At 47.7% G+C, this 25,267-nt stretch overlaps 2 protein-coding genes across 2 annotated transcripts; one reads left to right on the forward strand and one right to left on the reverse strand.

Moving 5' to 3' along the window:
• Positions 1-3,282: 3,282 nt before the first annotated feature.
• Positions 3,283-16,678, reverse strand: VIPAS39 (VPS33B interacting protein, apical-basolateral polarity regulator, spe-39 homolog). The gene is made up of 19 exons (XM_069858598.1): positions 16,478-16,678; positions 15,908-16,010; positions 14,459-14,602; positions 13,462-13,500; positions 13,063-13,127; positions 10,676-10,732; positions 9,644-9,736; positions 8,945-8,978; positions 8,393-8,495; positions 8,277-8,304; positions 8,020-8,093; positions 7,384-7,459; positions 6,958-7,092; positions 6,365-6,406; positions 5,886-5,975; positions 5,420-5,506; positions 5,165-5,254; positions 4,484-4,588; positions 3,283-4,209 (listed from the first exon to the last, which is right to left on the reverse strand). The coding sequence occupies exons 1-19, from the start codon at positions 16,568-16,570 to the stop codon at positions 4,189-4,191; spliced, it is 1,479 nt and encodes a 492-aa protein (XP_069714699.1). The 5' UTR covers positions 16,571-16,678; the 3' UTR covers positions 3,283-4,188.
• A 184-nt stretch (positions 16,679-16,862) lies between these two features.
• AHSA1 (activator of HSP90 ATPase activity 1) lies at positions 16,863-23,371 on the forward strand. Its single transcript, XM_069858618.1, has 9 exons — positions 16,863-17,029; positions 17,224-17,414; positions 17,592-17,674; positions 18,278-18,395; positions 20,418-20,506; positions 20,960-21,094; positions 21,842-21,943; positions 22,470-22,521; positions 22,961-23,371. The coding sequence occupies exons 1-9, from the start codon at positions 16,950-16,952 to the stop codon at positions 23,131-23,133; spliced, it is 1,023 nt and encodes a 340-aa protein (XP_069714719.1). The 5' UTR covers positions 16,863-16,949; the 3' UTR covers positions 23,134-23,371.
• The last annotated feature ends 1,896 nt before the right edge of the window (positions 23,372-25,267 follow it).

Raw genomic sequence — 25,267 nt, forward strand, 5'->3', positions numbered from 1 at the left:
AAACCTATTACTAGAAAACAGCCTCGCCCATAGCGTGAAGAGCAGCATCACATTTGATCCATCACTGGTCACCTCAGCAAAAGGCCAGGCCAGGCCTGGCTGCAGGGGTCAGGAGCAGGGTGTACAGGTCATATCTCTGCACTCAGAGCCCTCAAAAGAGCCACAGCAGCAGCTTAAAATGAAACACAATGCACTGGATTTGCATTTTTGATTGTGGAGACTGCAGGCTGCTGCTTTGCACCTTGTTTCTTGCAATGTCTCACAACAGGTTATCTTGCAACAATAATCTGAGACCCCAGCAGGAGCAGATTTTCAGTGCCAGTGTCGTGTTTGGTCTGGAGCTCCCTTAACTCCTTTTGACCATGTGTTTGGATTTATAGCCACAAAGTCTACAACTACCTCTAGACAAAGAGAAAGCTGAAACTCTGAAATGTTCCTGTGACTCCAGCAATTCGGGGACTTGGGGAAGTGACCGGCCGTGACAGGGTTTGCAATGATGTTTCACAATAAAATTGTGAAAGGCAATAAGAGCTCTGCTCCTGCGCAGCTGCGACTCAGCCACAGCACATGCGCTGTGCTTGCCCCATGAGGTCCCAAACAACTGCAGCACATCCAGGCTCTGAAATGACATGGTCCATTTTACCTGAGGAGAGGGACAGCAGTGACAAGGCTGTACACAACAGAGGGTTTCTGGGTGGTGGGCTGAATGATGCAGTAAATGGACAATACATGTGATGGGAGGTAGCAGAACATAATGTTTGCCCAGGCCACCAGCTGAGCGCTGTTGTTAAAGCATGTGGGTCCCTGCTTCTGCAGGTCTGCTAGGAGAAAGGGACTCAAGAGCCCACAGAATTAGCACAGGTGGCTGACCAGCACCTCCAGGCACCAGCAGTGTGGTTACCTGTGCTCTGCCACACGCAGGTGAAACACAAACCACCGCTCCCGCGCTGGGACTGCTGGCTGCCTTCCCAAAGTGGCATGGAGGGACTCTGGCTGCTGCCCACCACTGTTCCTACATGGCAAAGGGCAGCAGCAGAGTGACACAGAGCAAATAGCTTCTTGGTCAGGAATAAACATGCAGAAAGCTCAGCTGCCTCGGTTGCCTGGCCCAGTTCATGCAGGCTGATTTAGAGCCTTTAGCTAAAACAGCCAAGCCTTGGAATCTGGCTACTTTTCAAGACCTATAAAAAGCCATTTAATAATCCCTACTTCCTCTCTATCCTGAGATGATTAGAAAGGGGATTTTATTGTTCCAAGCACTCCCCTAGAGGACTGTTCTCCCCACTTGTCCTGTTTTATATAAGAGTTAACGGGCAGTTAACGGCTTGTATGCAAACAGTTGCTGTAATGCAGTAGGCTGCTCTCCTCTCCTGGCTGGGCAGTCAGGGTCTATCAAGAAGCATGTCTGCTACAACTGACCCTACACCCATGAAATAAGGAGGGGGATGTCTCTCGTTTCAGCACTGTCTCTCATTTGGGGAGACATTTCTTCTGTTTAGTGAATATTTAACAACTTGGTGTCTCAGTCACTGACCACAGTCTTGGCAAATGACAAGGAGAATTTTTGAAGAGACCCAAAAATCGGGGGCGGGAGGGGACTCAACTAAAATGGGCCTTAAACTAGCTAGCGTTCAAAGACCAGTTTCCATACCCTCAATGTTTTTGGCAGAAGAACGTTATTTAGTGAGATCTGCCCGAAGTCCTATGAAAAAAAAGTGCAGTTAGAAGTCCACATAAATGCAGTCCCACTTCCAGGCCCAGGCTGGGAAGCACTTAGGCTTTCAGGGTGACTGATGGAAACATGGATACTGGGGCACAGAGCCCAGCTCAGCATCAGGAGCACTTGGGCCAGGTGCTTCCTCAGGTGGCCCCCAGCAATAATCCTGACCTTCAGGTTGCAGCTGTCCCCAGGGAAGCTGGCAAACCCTTGTCAGTTCCACTCTGCCTGGGAAAGAAGAGAAGTTGGCATCAGCTCAGCATAAGCCACTGTTTTCGCAGACCACGTGCTGTCCTGCTGTTCCGGGAAGGGAAGCCTGACACGAGACAAATGTCCAGTGATTTTGGCCAGAGCAGGACACTGCTGAGCTGTCTGAACTACTTGAGTTCCCTGATGGAAATGGGAGCACACTTCAGTGTATCAGAAACCCACACTGGAGATGGAGAGAGGTGAAAACTAGCCATCCTTTAAGTCACTCTGTAGATCACCCAACTCAGCCATGGCTCCCACAGAATGAGGGGCATCAACTGTGCTGAAACACCCTCAGCCAGGCTCATCAGGGACAAAAATGACCCCATACCCCATCACAAGCAGTTTGAGTGCTGTCTTGCATTGTTCACCGCACACAACCCACTGGTGCCCTTGGCACCATAATTGGTGTGAGGAACAAGGATGGCCTGAATGAGGCCCAGTTTCCACCTGCTCAGGTTCTGCCTTGGTTCTTGACCCCTCAACAGTGTGGCTGGAACCAGCCTCAGCACGCTCAGAGCCCTGGGGGCTCCCAGCCAGGGCACTACTGGGGCAAGCACGAGGGAGAGCCTGGCAGAAACCTCACCCTACCCAGCAGCATCCTGGGTTGCTTTAGGACGAATGCTGCCAGCAGGTTAAGGAAGGTGGTATTTCCTCTCTAAATCCAAAGCACCATGTTCAGTTCTGGGCTCCTCAGTACAAGAGAGACGTGCTGGAAAAGAGTCCAGTGAAGAGCCACTGAGATGATTAAGGTGCTCGAACATCTCTCAGATGAGGAGAGGCCAAAAGCTAGGACTGTTGCAGCTGCAGAAGGCTTGTGGAGGGCAATTTTAATACATGTTTAAGTATCTGATGAGAGGGCATGAAGAAAAGGGATTATACTCTCTTCAGTGGTGCCCTGTGACAGGAAGCAGGGGGCACAATCTGAAAGGTGGGACAAGGAGATAAAGAGGTCCCTTCCAATCTAAACACTATAATAAAAAAATTCAGAGGGTACGGTGCGGCAGGGAGGCTGGAATCCAAACGCACTGTCAGACTGGTACATCACTGCATATAACCTTCACCTTTGCATCACCATCCCTGTGGCAGCAAACTCTCCAACATTAAAATGAATTCATCTGTGCTGATGGCATTTAGTGTGCAAAATACGGTACTGCTGCAAGCAAGTATGACTTCATGGTTACACACACACTGTGCTTTTCAGGACATGAGAAAACACCCTGCATACTCACTTTGTGGGAGGTGTGATAAATTGCTCAGGATTAGCATACAGAGTGACAAAGTGCTCAGTGTAGGAAGGAAATAAGCAGCCAAAGGACAAAGAGACAGCTTTATTTAAGGAATTCCAGTGAGTTCTGGAAGGATGAAGCCAGCAGTTGCCTGAGGAGTTGTGTTTTTGAGAAAGTGCAATTCAATCCTTCCTGGCATAACACTGTCAGAGAAAATTGCTGCTGGGGCCAGCAGGTTTGTGCCAACTGAGAGAGGACCCTCCTTGCTTTCCATCCATCCTAGAAGGGCTCTATAACCAGCTCCACACTAGGTGCCTATTCTTCCCTGATAAAACGATCTTCCAAGAATTGCAGAGTGCCAGTACAAGGATACTGGTGGAGGCTGCTGTCCTGGCTCTCTGCAGGAGTTCATACAACATCTCTTTTCCTAGGGTGAGCCAGATAACAACAAAAAAAAATAAGCTTTAAGGTGCAGCTGGTCCTTTCCCCCAACACACTCTGATGCAGGGAGAACACAGTCCAGTAGGCTTTACTCCTGCCACAGCTAAAACTAGTGATGCCCAAAGCCAGCTTGAGCATTACAGGGACTGGTCAGCGCTGTCTGGCAGAGACCCATGAGTGTGACTGATCTGTTCCTCTTGCAAGAATAAGCCCAGGCACCACCCCGAGCAAACACAACCTTGCTGTGCCCATCAACTTCCCTCTGTAAATAAAAGCAGTGCCTGGCTTACAGCCAAGTCAAAGAGAATCAGATTCCAAAAAGAATCAGTCTTGGTGGATCAGTACCATGGTTTTGCTGGCTACATTGGAGCAGCCGCCTTCAACCAGGAGCCTGAATGCCACTGTCCCACAAGCCACAGGCACCCACTGTCACCAAGGAGTGTTGATGATGCAATGAGTAGTAACAGAGTTGCTCTGTTGGCACTGGACCGGGTTTTACAGTTTCCACTTTCACTGGCAAGGCAACGCCCAAGCAGGCTGCTTCACAAGTGCTCAGTTCTTCCACCGGATTTGCTAAAAGAGAAAACAAGACATGACTAACATCCCTCGCGTCTCACATCTGAACAGAGATCCCTCAGGGACCAAGTCAGTGAATCCAAATCCCTGACAAGGACAGCTACGGCCAAAGGGTGCTATAATTTTCACCCTTCACTCCTACACTGAATGCACCCCCAAACATAAGATTAACTTCCCAGCAGGGATAAAAAATACGTAGGACAGCCATGCCCTTACACCCAATCCACAGCCACTTCTCATGAGAGTCTCTGGAAGAAAAAGTAGGCGTTACCATGTTGTTGAGAATGCTGTTTATCTTCTCTTCATCTGCAGAGCCTCGCTCCACCTTGCATTTATATGCCGTCAGCTGGATGCGATCCTTCAGATCCCTGTACGTCTAGATAAACAGCAAAACCAGCAGCCAGCTGAGTGAACAGGACATTTCTTGGTCTCTTCTCCCAAGGACAGGCAGTAAGATGAGAGGCAATGGCTTCAAGTTGCCCCAGGAAAAGTTCAGATTAGACATTAGGAGAAAGTTCTTTACTAAAAAGGTTATCAGGCACTGGCACAGGCCACCCTGGGAGGTGGCTGAGTCACCATTCCTGGAGGTGTTTAAAAGACGAGCAGATGAAGTGCTTAGGTATATGCTTTAATAGTGGACAGGTATGGTTGGACTCAATCTCAAAAGTCTTTTCCAACACAGCAATTCTGCGATATTACATGGTGCCCTGTAGATGAGCAGGGCAACTATTCAGTCCCTCCTCAAGTTACCACCACAACACAACTCCACAGCACAAATGCTAGGAGTTACTCTCCTGGCTCATTTAACTTCCACTGGGAACCGTATCACTGCTCCAAGGCCACAGGGATTACAAAAAAAAAAAAAAAATCAGGCACATGGCAGAGCACAGGAAAGCTAAGGAGAAAAAGCAGGCTTTTGTCTTATCTCTTCACACACACAGCAGGGACCTACCTCAATGACAACATCATGGCACTTGTATTTGGTAGCGAGGTTCAATCGCGTCTCCACATCCTCTACCAGGCGCACATACTCCTGCAGCACCTGTGAGGGAAGGAAAACATCTCTGCTCTCTCTTCTGCAGGTACAGCCAGCAGCTCAGGAAGTTCATCTCCCACTCCTAGCTAGAAAGCAGCTCACTTGGGGAATCATTCACAACCCAAATCCCAACACAGAGCAGGAGGACATATGTAGCTGTTCTTTGCTCACCTGCACAGGAGCACTGTTTCTCTGCAAGATCTCCACTACCCGGTGGAAGCCAATAGGTGCCTTCTTCTTGGTGTAGCCCAGCCAGTTCTGAAATGACAGCAAACCTTCTGCTAACCCTAAAGGACAATCCCTCCAGCCACAGGAAAATGCTTTTCCCCAGTGCCAGCAAGGTGTGCCACCATCCACCATGCGCACCAGTGACCGAGCCGTTTGTGCAGTGCTGCGTGCAGGTTGGCTGTGAACCCTTCAGTAACGGAGCATGAGGGCACCTTTCCCTGATCTTGCTGCTGCAGCCAAGCCAGGCCCAGCAGAGGTCTTAGGCAAGGAGATGAACACCAGACTACAACACCCTGCAAGCAGAGGTGCTGGGCCCTGCTGATATAAAACCAGCCTGTCTGGTAACTCCAGAACAAGCCAGATATTGGTATTTGTAATTAAGTCCCTGACAAGGCTTTCCACAGCTCACCTTGGTGGTGAAGAGGGCATCCACGTCATCCCAGGCTCGTAGCTTGGCACGGGCAGCCAGGGCAGTCAGCACATACTGCTTATCAGGAATCTGCAAAGCAGAAAGCTGCAGTGAGAGCACTAGCACAGTTCAGAAAGCCTGCGTAGGTTGGAATGGCATCTGCTCTCAGCCCTGTTAGGACCCACACCAACAGTCAGGCATAGAAGTGAGATGCTGCCTGAGGTCAGGACCAGAACTGCAAAGAGCAGGAGGTGGGGATTTGCAAGTGCCATTGCAGCCAAGGTGCATGCAGTGAAAACTTCCATATGGTCCCCACCTGCCTTTCTGAGCCTCCAAAATGGCCCTGCTCAAGGAGGATACCACGCCCCCCTCCCTATCTCAGTGCCTCCCAAACTCCTTCTACCCACCCTCCCTGGCTAAATAGAATTTGGCAGACCATTTTCAGTTAGTGCTGCCACAACAGCAGGAGACTCACGTACCTTAAATGTTTTCTTCAGGTTGCTTGGGCTGCTGAATGTTCCCTATACAGAAAAGACAAGTTGGTGCCAACTCAGCAGGGCAGGCCACAGGAGAGGTTCAGGCTCCTGTTGTAAGATGTTTGCCTCACACAGGGTGTTTCCCCAAGTTTTCACTGCTTTTTGCCATGTCGGTGTCAGGAGGAAACAGCTGGCAGAAGAGAGGAACTACCCCACCCCTTTAGCTTTCTAGTCTCCCCCACATCCTCCAGCAGTGCACCTCCAGCATTTCCAACACCAGTATGATACACCTCAGTGTCATGAGATTAAGGGCCAATTCTGGCTCCTTGGAGCCAGAAGTAAGAGAGTGGTTTCTAGGAGGCAACTCCCTGACAGGCTGTCTCAGATTGAATGTCCCATTTTAGAGTAAAAAAGAAAATGCCTAACCAGTCTCAGATGAAAAAAGGGAGTTGGGTTCTTCTGGGTCTCTCTGAGGGATGAAATAGGGCCTCCTTCCCCTTCTTTCATTAACATGCCCCAGCTTAACCATCCCACATATTGAAAGCTACAGGGTAAGCCTGTAACGTAACCCTTCTCTTCTTCCACATCATCCTCACCTCAGCCTCTGTGTAGTGGTAGAAACAAGAATAGAAGAGGGTGGTCACGAGTGGCATGTTGAGAATTGAAGCCTTGCGAGGATATTTCCGAAATATCTCCGACTGCCCAGACGACTCCAAGTGCCGATCATTGGCCTGCAGAAAAAGGAAGACAGACAGGGTGAACACAAGCCAGAGCAACTACCTGACCCAGGTGCAGGGTAGAGATCAGAGGCGAGTGTTGTGACAGCAATGCACAAGCGCAGCCTCAACATGCCACGAAGTGTTAGGTCTGCTACTTCACGCGTGCCTAGCACAGGAGCTTGGACAGCAGTTAAACTACACTCGCCAGGGGAGGCAGGTTAGAATCAAAGTGGTATAAGTTAGGGACAGACAGAGATCTGGCAGCTAGCCCCAGTCATCTCCTAACCAGCACAGATTTCATACCTCAATGATGATCTGTCGCTCCAGCAGGGTATAATGGTCTTGGATGTGGGAGGTATCCTCAGCTGAAAATGGCAGCCTGGCCAGATGGGGAGGAAGGAAACGGTGTCAGCAACTCTTAACACAGTACACTGAAAAGGTTGCCATTCTCTACCAAACATGCTGCTTGCAGAGATGTGGGGAACACCTCCCATTCTCCCCAGCCTGAGTTGCTAGTAGGTGCTCAAGTTCCTGCCCTGCTGCCCTCTCCAACTGGCTCTACCCTAGACAGGGTCCAGAGAAGGAAAAATTATGGGGCAACTCTCATAGAACAATCTAAAGCTGATGCTACCAGTTCCTTCAAATGCTCAGGCCCCCAAGCTTTCATTCTTCATAAAACCTGAAGTGTTAATGATCAGAAGGTCCCTGAAACACCTTTGCCCCTAAACAAGCAACAAAAGCTGCTGGACTCATGATCACCACAAATTCTTCTTCTCTGGTCTACGTTTTGTCTAGAACACTCACCTCCCGACTAAGGCAAAACCTACAGCAGCGCTCAAACTACATAAGCCATGGCACTGGAACAGAGGTCTAATTTTCTTTACTGCCACCTTCTGTGAAGCACCCACACCCCTTCCGCTCTCTTGCATTGTTTCTTACCCAACGCAGCCTTTCAGAAATTCCCGCCTTTTTTCTACATCCTGGATGTTCAAATGCTCTCGGTACTGGGACAGCTGGAGAGAGAGGGAAAAACAGCACAGTCTTCTCAGGGACTTGGGAAGTGCAGGACTCCAGAGGGCAAAATGGGGATGCAAAGCTCTTATCCAACTACCAAACACCCTGCAGCCAGCCTTCCCCTGCCCACTACACCCTCTCTTCACTGAGGAAAGGGAGCTTCTGTTCCTGGGAATACTCACAGCAACTTCCTCAGTTCTGTCTAGGAACCTGCAAAAGGCAATGAGCAAGCATTAGCTTGGAGGCAGGTTCCTAGCAGTGTGCTCAGCCCCACCACAAGGCTGGACAAGAGCCTCACCTGAGCAGATCCAGAAGAAACTTCTGCTCACCCGCCTCTTTGAGGAAATGGATCAGATGACACAAGGCCACCTGCCGCACCTCCAGCTCCCGAAACAAGATCTCTACAGGAGAGAGATATGTACAGGTGGGTAAAGTAAGTTAGCGCTATCGAGCCAGAGGGGCCTAAAGCATGGTGTATGGATTTGCAAGCCATTGGCAGGATTCAACAACCTTATCTCATCTCAAAACAGTCCTGGAGGGTAGAGCACAGGGGAAGACCCCATTCAGCAGGCTGCCAGCTGAACTCACAGCAGTGTGCTACCCCTACAGATTCTTTTTCGTTCACCCCATCATCACTACTGGCTACCACCCCTTAAAACTCCTCTTTGGGACCTTTGTGGACGCTACCATCTCCCCCCTCCCATATTAGACTCGCTGTAAAAATATTTCATGCTCAGAAAAGTAGCAATACCCTGGATGCTCTCTTTGCAACCTGCACCCAATGAAAGAACTAGCTCCTCTGCCCTTAACCAAAACACACTATAGAAACCACGGACCCAGTCACACTTACCTCTCCTTAGCGTTCGTTTCAGGAATATCAGAACCTGTGAGCACAGAGAGGCAGCTCTCAGCTGAACAGATCAGTCTTCATCAGAATTAAGACAGACAGACAACAAATTGGTCAAGGCTTGGGGAAGCTTTTGCAAAGGGTTTCTGAAGACACGGCTTTTGGAGCTTTGTCTGAATTCTGCTCACTTATCACAGGAGAAGCAGTGAGCCAGGGCCACAGCTGCCTGGATGCCTGCCTAAGCTCCTGCTCTGGAGCTTAGGTAAGCAAGACCAACATTTACAAATGAAAACCTTTCCATGAGAGATCCAAGGGCTTAAAAGACCGGGATGAGGGAAGCTCTAATACAGCCCCATTCACCACCTGCTTAGAAACCAGATAAACTGGAGAGGCCCCTAAAATCTTCTGTGCTGCAAGGAGCAAATTAAACCTTGGCCTTCAAGAAGCTGCTGCGAAGATCCGTAAGGCTGAAGGATCAGGTTCTTTGTTATTAACCTGGCATGAATTCTGCAGAGTAGCAGGAAAGCCAGCAGGAATATGGAACCTTCCAGTCTAAGCTTTAACGCTTTTCAGTCACTTCTTGGGTTTAAGAACAACCCCCCTTCTTTCAAGATTACGTGGCCAATGGACTGCATTCACACAAGCACCCTCTGTGGGGTCACCCAGGAGGTCCCAGCCCTATTTGGCCCCAGCAGGACTCACAGCTGTAATGACATTCCCATCGTGCCCAACCACAGCTTCATCCAAGAGCACCAGCTTGTCCTGCAGGGAGCGGAATCTCTCTAAAGAGCACACCTGGAGACAGAAGGGGTATAAAGTAGGCATTTGGGACATCAGACAATCCCCAGGCTGAACCAGCCCCCAAGGTACTACCTATTCTTCCCCCATGATCCCTTCAGCAATATGAATAAACGCCTTCCCAACCAGCAGAAAACTTCTCATTTAGCTGAAATCACATTCTGCATGATCCCCGGGAATCTGCCCACAAGGGTTGCAGAGCTAACCTTCCTCATTGCCTAGGCTAGGACAGCAGGCATTTCACGTCCAGGAAACACACCCTTGTAACAAGGCAAAACTTCTCAGCACACCACAAACCACCAGCCCTGGCAGGAGGACGAAACTCTTCAGGGCTCTTTCCATATAGGAGACCAGAAAAGTGCAGTTGTAAGACACTTCCTTCTTTCTTATTACCCCATAATTGTGGCCTCTCTCAGCCTCTAGTTCACCTCAGCCTTTGAGAAGTCACATGCAGAGTGAAACCACAAGCTCCCTGTGCGCTCACTGCAGACCAAGGTAGCCAAGACTAAGATTCCAGCTCCAGTGTAACCAAGATTACTTCTTTCCTCCCTCCACTTGTTACTAGCTCAGAAAGGAAGTAAAGCCCCACAACCTCAGAATTTTTTTAAATAAACCAAGTCCAAGGGAGCAGAAAGGGTAGAAAGGAACAGAGCAGTACAGATACCTCTTGTCAGACCCTTGCTGAGGGGACAACACAAGTAAACAATGCAACAAAACCCTGAAGGTTTCCTTCTGCTCCCAAGCTAGTGTAACCCTAGCATTGCCACCTGGCAAAGCAGCAGACAGGTAGAGCACCAGCCCTGCTAGATGCTGCAAGTAACAGGGATCCCTCTCCGTGCTCGGGGGAGAACAGCCAGGAGCATAAGGCAGCGTAAAGCAGTTTAGGACCACCCACCCTCCATCTCCTGCAAGCAGGTGGGAGCGAAAAGTCCTTACCTTGCCCCTCTGCATTCGCCTGACTGTATCTCTGGGACTCCAATCACTGCTGTAATCCTGTAACAAGGGAAATAGAGCTCTTGAGCCTCAAGAGGCCAGATCACACCAGCAGTCCCCAAGCTGTCTTCCACTTTTCCTGGATCAGAGTGATGGCCTATGTGTAGCTTCTCAGACATCAGACAGCTGCTCTGGGGCAGTGTTAGCAGGATGTGCCCCTACAGTGCTCATGTGCAGATACTGACCCCTCAGACTCTGCATGCCACTTAACACAGTCTTTCTATTGCCTCAGTCAGGTCTGCCACCATTGCCTTCATAAGAAGTGCATTTCAACAGGCTGTCCTTGCAAATTAAACCTCCAATGTTGCTTTCAGAAAGACAAACAAATTACATGCAAAACTGACAAACCCAAAACTGAAGGAGAAGGAATCAGTTTCTCGTTACAATTCAGACAGAGCCTTCCACAGCACCATGGAAAACACACAGGGACAACAGCCTCGGGCAAGTGCCTAGAAAGTCACACAGGACCAGTACAATGTGAATCAAAGCTGTAGCTTCTGTGGTGTGTCAGCATTGAAGCTGTAGCAAGACCATCTTTAGGTTAATACGCTACTGCTGCTGCAATGACTGAAGTTCTTCGTCTGCAGACACTATGACCTGGAAGCACTGGATAAAAAGTGGTCATGGTCTGAGCTGCTCCTCATCTCAGACTCCAAGAAAACACCTAAATCTTTGTGAGACACTCGAATCAGCAGTTGTAATTTAGACTTCTGTCTCAAAAGAGCCAGAAAAAGGGGGTAACCAGAACCAGCTCTGAGGACACTGAATTTTAAATTCATTGAAGATTTATTGAATGACAAAATCTAAAGTAAAAAAGGGCTGACTCAGAGTGCACAAGTCTCTCAAGTCAATGTATAGCTGAGCGTCAAATGTCCTGAGCACCAGAGTTCTCTCCAGCACCTCTGACCAGAGAAAACTCCTCAGCTTGTTACTGTCAGGACACTGTTTCAAAGCTGCCACTAATTTCCTCTTCTGTGTTCTTCTAATAGGGTTGTGTAAACGTGTGAGGCTTGTTATAGAAGTTTATGGGAAAGACAAGCAAGGAAAGGGAGGGATCAAAGTTAATTGGGCAGGAACAAGCATGGGGAAATAGAGGGAAAAGGGGCCACAGGGTACCTGCCAAGTCTGAACAAGTGGCTAGTTACTGTGCCTGTGACTGAGCCCCGCAATGGACTACTGCAGTCTGTCCTATATTCACACGAAATTCTATATTTAACCACCTTCATTGTGAGTGGGCTGTCTATTCCAAGTGTACATTTTGTATGAACACTAGTGAATTCCAAGCTCAAACAGCTTGCTTTTAAGAGACTGTACAACCCTTCTTCCTGATCCACTGCCTCTGCAGGCACAGATCAGAATACAACATGTTCTTAATTTTCAGAAAATGCAGTCATTTAGAAATGGTTTAACTGAAAAGTTAATAGAATTAGTACGGCTTAAACTCAAACCAGAATGCAGTTAGTAGAATAAGCAGTCTGAACACCAGGAACTGCAATAGGACCATGAACCTTAGGAGTTCAAGGATCTAGGTGCCTGCAGCTGGAGGAGACTGAGATCTGGGATTCAGCTACACAATAAACTGGGTGTCTAAGACCAGCTACTGGAGAAACCCATTGTGTGTGTATGTGTTCCACTATTGGAATTCAATCCCATTCAGGCAGCAAGGTGGCTCAGGATCAGGCTTGAGTGTTGTGTATTTATGCATCTGTTGGTAAAGGCACTGGCTTCTGTAAGTGTTAATTCCTGTGGGCAGCTGTGTTAGTATTGAACATGTCTGTATCTGTTGGGAATATGTGCTCAGCTCTGTTACCTGCTGGTCCTGGGGACATGGAACCACAACCTCACACCTAGTAGGAGGAATCCAGCCAGTTCCCAAATCCACTAGATTCTGCAACACTAACATGGCCTATCTGGGAGAAAAACATTCCTGCTAAGTGGAACTCCATTTCTGTGCAACTCCCTCTGTTCTGTCTCATTGATTCATAAAATAGAAACTTAGATGCCTTCAGATTTAAAAAGCACATGTGATGCAAATTCATCTGACCCAGCATGAAAGCTGCTTACAGGCAAAGCACTACTTAGAAATCCTTTTCACAAAGACTGCTGGGCCATTCATTAGGAGAAGGAATAACTAAGACCCTCAGTAAAGCTACCTACTTTTAGCAAAAGCAAAGAACACCTGAATTACTGTGAGGCTGCCTTGCACAGCTCCCTGTCCTATTCCCCACATTGCCCCCTGGTGTCTGGAACAGCAATTAATCGCCTCCCATGAAACCAATAGAGTAGGAAGGTCTCCAAATCTCAACACACTACAAACGCAGGCTGCTCACCTTGTACTCAGCTTTTGGTCTGCGCAGCTCTGGGGCATAGTTTTTAACTCCCGTGTCAGAGAGGGCTGAGAGGGAAAGGCAAAGCATATCAAAATCTTGATTCACACCCACTTCCAAACCCACCCTTTTCTTGGTTTTCCTGGCAGAAGACCCAAACTCAAGCACCAAATGGCAATATAAAGTTGCTCTAAATCCAGCAGTTGCTAGTTGAACATAAGAAGACTGCTCCAAACCATCATGCTAACTTTTTCACTTCTTTGCTGAATGACCTTCAGACATCCCATGATTCGGTTTCCCTTTCTGCAGCATAAGGAAAATGGCACTTCCCTTTTTTGGTAAATACTTAGTTTTACATAAACCTGCATCCCTCCTAAAGCAAGTCAAGGAGTCAAAACTTACCATCTGAAAGGGACTGGAAACTTGGAAGTTTGTTTCGTCCTGAAATCAAAACAAACACTAATGAGAGACCTGTGTTTTCATCAGCGACACTGCTGTCATGCAGAACATAAACCTGAATTGCAAGCCAGGGCACTGCAGCTATGCCGCTGCAGCACAAGTCACTCTGTACCGTGATTCACACTACACTGGCATAGCTGGGGCTCACCTGCTTGCAGCCTAAGGCTTTAAAGCCGTCTGTGGCACCACAGACCATATCACATCCTGGCCTACCTGTCCTCTTGTTGCTGAGGACGGGAGACGTTAGAGAGCCTGAAATCACTCGCCTACCTGCAGAGCAAAGGCTCAAGCATGCAGCAGTGCTTAGGCCATGGCAACATGGACAACTTTGTTCACTGGCGCTGCAATTTGGATGCCCTTCATTATCACTGCATTATCAAAGTTGAGAGTAAAAAAACACCCCAGAGCAAGACAGACAAAGTTTTCTGGGTATGGGACAACTTGCAAGCTGTCTGAGTCTCTCCACAGCTTGACATGCTGTTCCCCCCATCCATAACTAGCTATGCTACCACTGCTGCTACCCTGTGTTTGCTGAACCAACTATAACACCAACAGCAGCCAGCTGAGCTCCGAGAAAAGAATAATCAACTTGTCTTCTCTACTGTACTGAAGATCAAATAAGGGTCACACATCAAGCCAGTCCCTTTGTAGCCTGGATTGCTGTACAGCGGTGTGCTCTACACCTTGCTGTTCTGCGGAACCTGACTTTTAAGAAGCCATCATTTCCAACCCCCTCCTCCCATACCACAAGAGTATGAGATTTTCTGCACAAGAGTCTCTCCAACTTCAGACCAGTGAGAGATGCACTCCCACAATGAGAAGAGATCAGAGCTTCCCTGTTTTCACTTAAGAGAAAATGATTCACGTCAGATAACACCACTACCCCTTGACACTCTTGAGAGGAAACCCACTTGTCCCTGCTGTATACAAGGAACCTCACCTTTGAAAAAGCTGCTCAAGGAGTAGGAGGAAACTTGTTTGGGAAAAGCAGCATAGGAGGAAGAGCCCTTCTGTACGCTGGAGTCTCGGCCATCCAGCGAGCTAGCGCTGCTGGAGGCTGTCTCTTTGATTGACCAGGAGATACCTACGTGCAGACAGAGATAATTTATAACAGAGAAAGAGAAAACCAATCTGTAAAGTATGATCTTATGGTATGGCAGGAATGTAACCAAGTGTTTATTTTCAACTCTGCACTAACACATCCTGGTATCTTTGACCCTTAGCACTATGTAGATGCAGTGCACTGAACCCCAACCTTGTGTAATACTGCTTATTAAACAGTTGTACATTGTCCTCCAGAAATGGTTGATTTCAGCAATGTTGTACAGCTGCTTATGGCTTACACATAAAAAAAATGCACAGACCACCCAACACTTACATGTTGTTGCATGCGGCAAAGCAAAATCTTCGCTTTAAAGCTACAGAACAAAAAAGGGAATCCCTAGCTTACCTCAAATTACAGAAGCGTAAGTACATACCTTCCTGAATACCAGAAAACTCAGACAGGTGTTTTGTCTGCATGGGGAAGAAACCTATTTCTGTGCATACACTGCTAGCAATAACGCATGTGTCTCCCTCCTGCTTGATTAAGACATAGTTTTCCCTTCTTTTCACCCAGCTGCACAACAGACATTTAAGAAAAGGGTGATAGAGCAAAAAAAAGCAACAAATAGGTAGAGACTTTGGGTGGCAAAAGAAACAGCTCAAACCAGAGAGAGGAGCTAGAGCACCGTACAAGAACAGACTCTTTAAAGGGTCCTCTGGGTGATACAAATGTAAATTTTCACTCTTTGGCAGTGGCTAGCAAGCACCACATATTCTGTGGGTCATTAACTCTAACGTACAGAAGACAGCACCATCTATAGGTCATGAGCTCGCTCCTGTCATCACTAGAAACACATTTGCTTAATGTTTACATGTCCCTTTCAAGCTTCAAGCATAAGAGTCAGTCTATAAACACACACTAAACCTTGGAATATGTCCTTAAAGTCCGGGGGTACAAAGCACAGCAACCTTTAAATGGTGCCATTTTAGGCAGCAGTGTGAAGGAAATGATCACCCAGAATCTTGCAGAGCAGCTGAGCATGATAAGCATCAAGACATAACTTCCAAAATATCTGTTCTAAGCTGGGCTACATGTTGGGAAAAACACAGTGAATTCCCTCCACTTGTCTGCACTCTGCTTCTTTATGTAATCTGGGCTTCTGCTCGCTCTCTTTTCAGTGGATCCACACAGGTAAATCAACGTGACCTGAGGAGACTGGAATTAGATTAGATATGCAGGATTAGATAGTAAGCAGTACTCCTGGCCTCAACTAAATGACACGATTTAAGCAGTAACTTTAACTCCCTCTGCCTCAAGAATAATTCATGGTACTTCTGCACTTACTTCCCACAGGTTCTCCACTCCAGCTGACCCTCTCAAGGTCATCATCATCATCATCATCAACAATATCCCGAAGACTATTTACTGCCCGTTTGGATTCCTTCAGCTGTGGACAAAAGAAAAGAGCTTGTATAAAGACAATCAGTATTGCAGGACGTGCTTTGTTCCCTCTTACCTTCAACCAACCTCTCTTAAGAGTTTTAAAAACAGCTTCTTCAGCTGCCACTGCCTCCTACGGAGGAGGTATTTTACACCTTCGGGCATTCAACAGCCACAGCAGCCCTTCCTCACCACCCTTCCAAAGGCACCGACAGCTCAACCAGCGGGAGATGCAGCTTAGCGCACGGGTGAAGAACCACGGTCCTAATCAGATTTCGGACCGGCTACCGTGGGGGCGAGGCGGGAGCCTTCGGTGGCCTCCGCACAGGGCAGGATGCGAGCTCCTTCCCCCAAAGCACGGACCCTCAGCGAAGCGCAGGGCTGAGAGAGCAGCGGGGGCTGCGCGGGGAGGTGCGGGAGGCGTCTGGGTGCGGGGAGGTGCGTGTCACACGCCGGGCAGGGCCCGGGCCCCACCTGCGAGAGCTCGTCATCCTCGTCGTCGAAGGTGAAGGCCCGGAACTTGGAGCTGTGCCAGTACTCCTCCTCGTCCGCCCGCGTCCTGCTCATCTGCAACAGCACCGTGCGGCTGCCTCAGGGGAGCGGCTGCCTCCGGGGGTGTCCCCCGCCCGGTGCCGGTGCTGAAGCCGTCCCCGCCGCGCCTCCCGCCGACAGGGGAGAGGAGGGGCGGGCCGGAAGCGAGGGCGGCCGCGCGGGGCACGCCGGGACGCGTAGTCTCGCACCGCCTGGCGGGCGGCCCCACCTCCCCACGCCCGGGACGGAGCACGGCCGCAGAGGCCGGACTACAACTCCCAGAGGGCCGCGCGGCGGCGCCGGGCTCGGAGCGCCGCCGGAAGGACCGCCCCGCGGCCGGAAGCCGGGAGGTGGCGCGGCCGTTCTAGCAGTTTCCACGGGTGTCTGGCGCGGAGCGGCCCTGGTCCCGGTCCTGATGGCCAAGTGGGGGGAGGGAGACCCGCGCTGGATCGTGGAGCAGCGTGCGGACGCCACCAACGTGAACAACTGGCACTGGTGAGCGGCCGGGCTGCGGCTCTGCCTGCCCGCCAGGGGCCCGGGCTGCGGCCCCGTCTCCGGGACCCCGGGGAACGAAGGGCTGTGTCTGTCTGTGTGTACTGGGGCAGGGAAGGATTGGGAGAAAGATGGATCCTCCCAGCATGCGCTGTGTTCCCTGTCCCGGATTCTCACGCCGCCTGGTTTTCTCGCAGGACGGAGCGAGATGCCTCCAACTGGTCCACAGAGCGGCTGAAAACTCTCCTCCTGCCTGTCAGGGTGGAGGGGGAGGAAGGGGCATGTGAGGTGACAGAAGTGAGCAAGCTGGATGGAGAGGCCTCCATCAACAACCGCAAGGGGAAGCTTATCTTCTTCTATGAATGGGCTATCAAACTGGCATGGACTGGTGAGTGGTGTTCTTGTTTCCTGTTTCAAGGCCAGATTCAAATATAAGATTAAGGGTACTTCTCTTATTTGGGAAATAACAGCAAAGGGGAGTATTGTGTTATGGTGTAATACAAGTTTGTTTTTCCAACAACCAGGGTAAGAAATGTTGATCCAAATGACATAATTGTAATTGCAGGCATCTCAAAGACAGGAGTAAAGTACAAAGGTTATGTGGAGATTCCTAATCTCTCAGATGAAAATGACATTGATGAAGTCGAGGTAAGCAGAGCTAAAGGCTTATAATGTTGGCTGTATGGCTGTTCTGACAGGAATCTATTTCCAGAACGTCTACATTTTTAGTGTTAGAGACTGCTTAAGTTAGTAGATTCATAGAATGGTTTGGCTTGGAAGGGACCTTAAGGATCACTGGTTCCAATCCCCCCTGCCATGGACAAGGACACCTTCCACTGGATCAGGTTGCTCAAAACCTCATCCTTCCTGGCCTTTAATGCCTCTAAGGACATGGCGTCCAAGACTTCTCTGAGCAATTTATTCCAGTGTCTCATCACCCTCACAGTGCAGAATTTATTCCTTATGTCTAATCTAAACCTACCATCTTCCTCTTTAAAACCATCACCCCTCATCCTGTCACTACACTCTCTGATGAAGAGACCCTCCTCATCATGTTGTACCTTTATTGAGTTAATTCCTGTCTTCTGGAAGCACATGAATGTATTTACATACATGTGTATGTTAGTGTAGGTGGAGAGAGGTAGGCTGAACTGCACTGCTGCTTGTGAAAGTTTAGCCAAAATGTTGAATTGAGTAATAAAAAGACCGTAAGCATGGCCTTGTTAATCAGCCCCTGTCTTTCTTGTTTAGATCCTTGTCAGCCTTGCTAAAGATGAGCCTGACACTAACTTAAAGATGCTAATGAAGCAAGAGGGTACAAAAAAAATTAGAGATGCAATGAAAACTTACATCAGCACTCTTAAAACAGGTACGTAAAAGAGAGGGAGAACTGTTATGGGAACCCATGTGTGCTAATGCTAAAAGAAGAGCTGAGGTTAAGGAGAGGAGGGAATATGAGTTCCTTACCCCATTTTAACAGGAAGGTATCAGAGCAATTTTTCTGTCTCTGGAAATAGTGAGCAAGAAGCACTTCTGTAGCACAGCCCAGGAAGATTGTTTAGAGTGACAGTCCAATAATAAACCAAGTGTTTTGATGTATGTTTTAAAAGCGTCCTTCACACTCTGAAGCTCAGCTGTAGAGAAAATAAAGGCAGTAATATGTGTTTGCTGCCCCAGTGACACAGAGTATCAGTTGCTGCATGTGGTACAATCTAGCCTTCCCTTTGCTTGCTCCCTTGGAAAGTGGTATTTCTCTCTGGTTTATTTTTTCTCTTTTGCTATGGTAGTAAAGGCAGCTGGTTTTACTTGGATTTGAGAATAACTGACAGCTGGAAATTGCTCTACAGGTTTTGTTGGTGTCATTGAATGAGCTGTCTTGGCATCTGCATCAAGATTACTTTCTTTAGGAGATAACTCCAACTGCTTTAAAACAGTTTGCTTTGCTTGACTTCACCTTTGCTCTCTAGTGCCGGCTGGGAACGCTAGAGTCACTTTTTCTATCCATTTTCCTGTATTACGCTACATGTGCTGGAAACTCAGGTTTTGCTAGCACTGTTTTCTGTTTTTCTAGGATCAAACTTCTGCATCCAGGTTGCTGCCCCCGTCCAACCTGGCCTTGAACGCTTCCAGGGAGGGGACATCCACAATTTCCCTGGGCAGCCTGGGCCTGTGCCTCACTACCCTGATTGTGAATAATGTCTAATCTAAATATTCCCCCTTATAATTTAAAGCCATTCCCTCTTGTCCTATTACTACATGCTCTTGTAAAATATCCCTCCCCAGCTTTCCTGTAGCCCCCTTCAGGTACTGGAAGGCCGCTATAAGGCTTTCTCTTCTCCACACTGAACAACTCTTAACTCTCTCAGCCTGTTCTCATAGCAGAGGTGCTCCAGCCCTCTGATCATCTTTGTGGCCCTCATTTGGACCTATTCCAACATTTCCATATCCTTCTTATGTTGAGGATTCTAGAGCTGGACACAATACTCCAACTAGGGTATCATGAGAGCAGAGTAGAGGGGGAGAGGCACCTCCCCTCGACCTGCTGGCCACATTTCTTTTGATGCAGCCTAGGCTTTGTGGGCTGCGAGCGTATGTTATTAGCTTACGTAGAGCTCCTCATCAATCAGCACCCCAAGCCCTTCTCCTACTCTCAATCACATCATCCCCCATCCTGTGCTGAAACTGTGGAAAGTATTGTGAAGTATGAATTATGCACATATAATAAAATCTTGCTACATAATGGAATTTTGCGAGTTTCAACAGGTAAGGAGTAAAAGCAAACTGATTTGTAATTGGTAAAGACAGAGGTGGTAGTGCTGGAGAAAAATCAAACGTGATGCCGAAAGAGGCTGAAGCTTCTGGCGGAGTTGGTGAGGCACTGGTGCTGCTGAACAGGGCACTGGTGGGACCTCCCTTGGATATCTGCATATAGTCCTAGTCTCTGGGGTCAAAAAGGATAAATCAAAGATGGAGTTGGTGGTGACTTCATTCTGTGCTACCGTGATACAAGAGATAGAGAGCCAGTCTGAAAAGAAGTGGAAAAGCTTGATTTGTCAAAAGTATTTGAGATTTGATTGCTGTTTATATTAGAGAGAGAGAACAAAACAACTTAAGTGTAAGGCTAACATTACTATGAGAGCAACAGATAGAAGATAGCAATCAATATGTCTTGACTAGGAAGAGGAGGAAGGTTCTGGCCTTTGGTGGAGCATAGCGAGGGTGAGAAAAATTAATTGTAAAAAGAGGTCTGTTTACTTTTTTTAAAAACTGGTTTCAAGTCGTGGGTGCCAGCAAGAGCAGGGGAGAGCCCAGGAAGCCCTTTTTGACTGTGTGTTTTGAAGAACAGTTAAAAGGTTTTATTGGTTTCACGTATGCATTCCTGTCATTTCAGAATTCACCCAGGGCATGATTTTGCCCACAGTGAATGGTGAACACACGGAAACAACACCGCAGGTGGCTCCTAAAGGAGAGGACCGCAAGGTATGTAAAATTGTGCAAACATGCTTTGGATCTGTGAAGAAGAGTACACGGTATTAGATTCCAGGGCTCACAGGAGCAACCTATGCCGCTTAAAGGAAATATGTATGTATTTATATAAAAAACATTTGTTCTTTTCAGGAATTGGCACTCTGTGGTGTAGGCCTGACACTTTTGATTTGCAGTACATGATACTTCTTAATTGGAGCAGGGTGATAAACCTGCTTTTTACACTCATAGAACACAGAATCACCAGGTTGGAAGAGACCCACCAGATCATCGAGTCCAACCATTCTTATCAAATGCTAAACCGTGCCCCTCAGCACCTCATCCACCCATTGTACTGAATTATATCTTTACCAAAGGTGTTTGCTTTTTCTCTTTGGTATGTGAACACCTGTGAAGTTTTTCTGTGAAAAAAAGTGTGTGTGTTTATTTTGCTTGTTGTTTCATTAGATGGCTACTAGCAGCAGTACTGCCCCATCGCAGTCCAAACCCATAGGAGTCAAGATCCCTACATGCAAGATCAGCTTGAAGGACACCTTCTTAACATCTCCTGAGGAGCTTTACCGGGTGTTCATTAATCAGGAGGTACTGCCAAGCTTGTTCTGAGAATTGTTCTTTGCACACAGGAGGTTGTTCTCAAGAAGCTTTTTAAGACATGCTGTAAGAAGCTCACAATCCACAAGAGTGGGTTAAGAAAACTGGACTGCAGAACAGTCACTTAAAGCTCATGTGCATCTTTTCATACAGTTGACAAGAAAGGATTACTACCAGCCAGAAGCCAGTTTCAGACTTTTGTCAGCACCTGGCTGTAGGTGTATCCCTCGCTGCATGTGGTCAGATCTCTTAGCACACAGTTGTGTGCTTCTTGGGTTTGTTTTGTTTTTTCCTTTTAAGGTTAGGTGGTACCTAAGTGTACGTTTGGCTCTCCTGCCCACTATTATATAGTTTAAGAAGAGGGAGCAGCATTGTATAATTATTTAAACAAGGCATTAGCCTTTTGTTTCTCCTTTTTTTAAAAAAGAAAAATAAAAAAAAATGACCTTTTCTTAGAACTAGGTTTTATTAAGGAATTAACAGAGAAAGTCAGAGTATGGGTTACAGAACACTGCATAGAATGTCACAACTAAAGGTTCTCCCTTGGCCTGCAGAATGCTGATGTAGTGGCTATAGCCAAGTTTTTCTGGCAAGGGCATGTTTTTTGTCTTTCCTTGATGAAGGCTACTTACTTGCCTCCTCTTCCAGAACTTTTGTAGCTGAGTGGGAGCCATTAGGCAACAAGTTTGTGAGCAGATAATGTCCAGTAATACAGGTCTCCTCCTGAATTTTTTTCAGATGGTCCAAGCTTTCACTCACGCGCAAGCTGCTGTGGAGGCTGATAAAGGAGGCAAGTTTCAGTTGCTGGATGGCAGCGTCACAGGAGAGTTTGTTGATCTAGTAAGTACCAACTAGTGCAGGTGTATCTTGCTCGAGGGCAGCGTTTTCATTTTTGAAATATCAGTTCTGTATCAATCCTTCAATTAGCTAATTGTGGTGTTCTACCTGGTGCCCAATAATTATCTATAATCACTGTGGCTGTTGAAGCATTTCTTGTAGTATGGATTAATGTACGGGAGATAAGTCTGGGGAGAAAATCTGGCTTCCAGTCATGCACTTGCCCTGTGTATGTGTGATTTTACTTACTTATTAGGGGTTGGAGGGGTATTAAAGATGGTAACTGACACTTTTGCCTTTAGCCCTCCTGCTACTAAAGTCTTCTGCACAGGGACGCTGTCTCAGTGTTTGAGGCTCTGCTATGACTTACATTCCTAGAAGAGGAGTGGAAAGAAAAAGACACTTTAAATCTCTTCCCCTCTGTGTTTCTCAAGGGGTCTCTAAGGCTTCAGATCAACACAGTTCTAGTTGTCTATTAGATTGCAGAATTTCCAAAAAGTTACTATTAGTGTTTTTCTCTCTTTTCAAGGTCCCTGAGAAGCAACTTGTTATGAAATGGAGATTTAAATCTTGGCCAGCTGGTAAGTAGTCTAAAAATGGACTATGGTATTATGTGCCTTGCCTGTGTCAGAAGAATTCCAGCCCCAGCTTGTACACTGCCCTGTGGCTTGTGATTGGGGAGCATACTGTGTTCTAAGAGCTGCACCTGCCTTATCCCAGCTTCATATCCCACATGATCAGAATCATCAGCCATCGCTTAAAGCCGCAGCCGAGAGGGATTAGAAGCTATGAAGTAGCAGCTTGCTCAGCTATGGCTGCAACTGCTTCGAGCCCCATGAAGAGGGAGCCCTTGCCTCTCTCTGCTTCTGAGAAAGGCCTGCAGCTATCATAAATAGATCTTCTGGGAAGAATCCTGAGGAGTCTTTAAAGTGGTGCGGTGTGAGAGAAGGAGCAGAGCAGCTTCTTGGGCGGCAAATACTATAATACACACTACTGACAGATTTGCTTTGGTTCCTCCAGGGCACTTTGCAACAATTGCCTTGAACTTCACTGACAAAGGTGGTGAGACCGAAGTGTGCTTGGAAGGCAAGGGTATTCCTGCCAGTGAGGAGGAAAGAACAAAGCAAGGCTGGCAGCATTACTACTTCGAGAGCATTAAACAGACATTTGGCTATGGCGCCCGCTTGTTTTAATACTGGTTGCTGGGAAGGCTCTGCCTGAAGACTCTGCCACGTGGACTGATAAATTTCTCACCTGTCCCTTTCTAATCTTGGCCCTGCTGCTGAGTAAAGTGGGATGACAGGTGATGAGGAGGGCCGCTGAGCAGCACCACTTTCAGTCCCTTGCTGCTTTGTGCATGTCTCGTGCTGCAGGGATTCTCTTACATGTACATAACTTCTATTGCTAAATAAACCTAACTTAAAAAAAAGCCATGGAACTTGTGTCCTCATGTCAGCTTGAATTCAAAGGGTCGGTCGATAGGTTGAGGAAGGGATCTAGCTGGCAAAGCACCCATCAATGGAGAGTGCTGATCCCAATATGATTTACTCCTACTCTGCTCATGGGGGAGCAGAGAGTGCGAGTTTGATGCAGTTTTTAGTTTGAGCAGCTGCTCATTTTCTCTCTGCTTATCATCTGCTGCTAGTAAATGTTTCAAACTCTTCCCATTGCGGAAGGGATCCAAGATCCTGTTCAAGCTATTCCTCTCCTCCCTTGCACATCCCCTTCTGTCTTACATTCCTGTCTTACACTTACACACTAGCCTGCTTTACAAGTGCTGGTCATTTAGTCAGGTGATGTCCAAGGTAATCAGCAAACCACTGCTAGGGAAACTTCCACCTACAAAATGTTTCCAGCAGGTTATGGGGTCCAGGGTCAGCCACCTCCAAGAGCTTCACACCAAAGCAAGCTGGACTCTCAGTGCAGGTGGGATTATTCCTGTAAAATAAACAAAGTGCAGTACTTCTGTCTGACCCCACTTCAGTTGTTGCTTCAACTGGTGAGGGAGGGAAAAAACCACTTGCTTGTTCTCTCCTGCTAATAGTTCCAAGAGATGTCTTCTAAAGCAATAAACTTGTTTGTAGGGCAGGGGGAAATGTAGTTCTGGTCAGAAACATCAATCTGCTTAACTTCAAGGATGATGGAAGTACTTGGTTTTCCCTTTGAGGTGTAAGTTTCTGTTGTGCACTTTGTTTTCTGCAGAACACCTCGATAAGCTAGAAGTTAGAAATGCTACTGGGTGAGAATTTCTGTATGGGAGATTTTTAAAGACAGACATGAATGAATAGCATGTTGTAGGCAGTAGAAGAGACGGGAAAAAAACCTCAGTACCTGTTTCAAAAAAAGCCCAAATGTAATTGTTTGAATTGTCTTTTAAACTACGATGAGCATGTCTAGCCTTTTCTACTCACTATTCCAAGGTGATTATTCATGGTAAAGTGTGTATGCATGTATGGACATCAAGAGTGTGGTATGACACTAAGTTCTACGTTGTGTACTTAGCCCTCTGCTGACCTGTGACTGTGAAGGATGCTGTTTGGAGACCAGGCACCTCTAGCTAGGACAGGGCTTCCCTGCGTCCTGCAGGGCTGTCTTAAAGCATCCCCTGGCTGGGAAAGCGGCTGCAGGTATTTTGCCAGGATTCTTACGTACAGATGAACTCCTGTATCTGGTTGGCTACAGGAGTGTAGCGGGACATAAGCACTTTATTTCACTGTGCAATGTGTGTGTTTGTTTTTCTGTTTGGGAAATCCTGGCCAGAAGCGTGGGAAACCTGAAATAGCCAAGTGTGTTCACAGGCAAGGCAAGAGCTTTGGTAAAGAACAGCACAATTATTTGAAAACTGGAAAAAATGCACTCTTTCTAGGTTAACTTGAGAGAAACTTGACAGCTGAATCATGGTGCCCTGGCTGTGCTTTGGCAGCCGTGCTGGCAACTGGCCACGCCACGGCAGCAGCACTTGACTGCCACAGGGCTCGGCTGGCACAGCTGAGTAAGGGCAGCAGAAGGCAGGCCCTGCTAATCACCTGCCACTGGAAGGTTAGGAAGTGGGACAGGAAGGCAGCTGAAGTGGAATTTTAATTGCCTTCCTTTCATCGCAAACAGAATTTACTTTGGGCATCCTGCTGCTACTCTAATAGGGCGCGCTTTGGCCTCAGCCAGCAACCCGCGTTCATGGGCTCACAGACTCGGGGCTTCGTTTGAGGGCCATTTGAGGGCTCTTCTGCCAGCAAAACTGGCTGCCCTGAGTTATGCTGGTGTTGCCCCAGCTGGCTTCATGCCCCTTGGGCTGGAAAACACCATCCCCGCAGCAGCGGAACGGGCTGT

The sequence above is a fragment of the Phaenicophaeus curvirostris genome, chromosome 5 (assembly GCF_032191515.1).
Source record: "Phaenicophaeus curvirostris isolate KB17595 chromosome 5, BPBGC_Pcur_1.0, whole genome shotgun sequence".
Taxonomy (NCBI): domain Eukaryota; kingdom Metazoa; phylum Chordata; class Aves; order Cuculiformes; family Cuculidae; genus Phaenicophaeus; species Phaenicophaeus curvirostris.

What these genes read in the sequence shown, in the direction of transcription:
- VIPAS39 (XM_069858598.1), bottom strand. Translation starts at nt 16,570, where the DNA reads ATGAGCAGGACGCGGGCGGACGAGGAGGAGTACTGGCACAGCTCCAAG. An exon ending in GGCGAATGCAGAGGGGCAAG is followed by an intron (nt 9,737 to 10,675) that starts GTAAGGACTTTT and finishes TTCTGTCTCCAG; the next exon opens with GTGTGCTCTTTAGAGAGATT. An exon ending in ACAGCATTCTCAACAACATG is followed by an intron (nt 4,210 to 4,483) that starts GTAACGCCTACT and finishes TTTCTCTTTTAG; the next exon opens with CAAATCCGGTGGAAGAACTG.
- AHSA1 (XM_069858618.1), top strand. Translation starts at nt 16,950, where the DNA reads ATGGCCAAGTGGGGGGAGGGAGACCCGCGCTGGATCGTGGAGCAGCGT. An exon ending in GGGTGTTCATTAATCAGGAG is followed by an intron (nt 21,095 to 21,841) that starts GTACTGCCAAGC and finishes AATTTTTTTCAG; the next exon opens with ATGGTCCAAGCTTTCACTCA. An exon ending in CAGGAGAGTTTGTTGATCTA is followed by an intron (nt 21,944 to 22,469) that starts GTAAGTACCAAC and finishes TCTCTTTTCAAG; the next exon opens with GTCCCTGAGAAGCAACTTGT.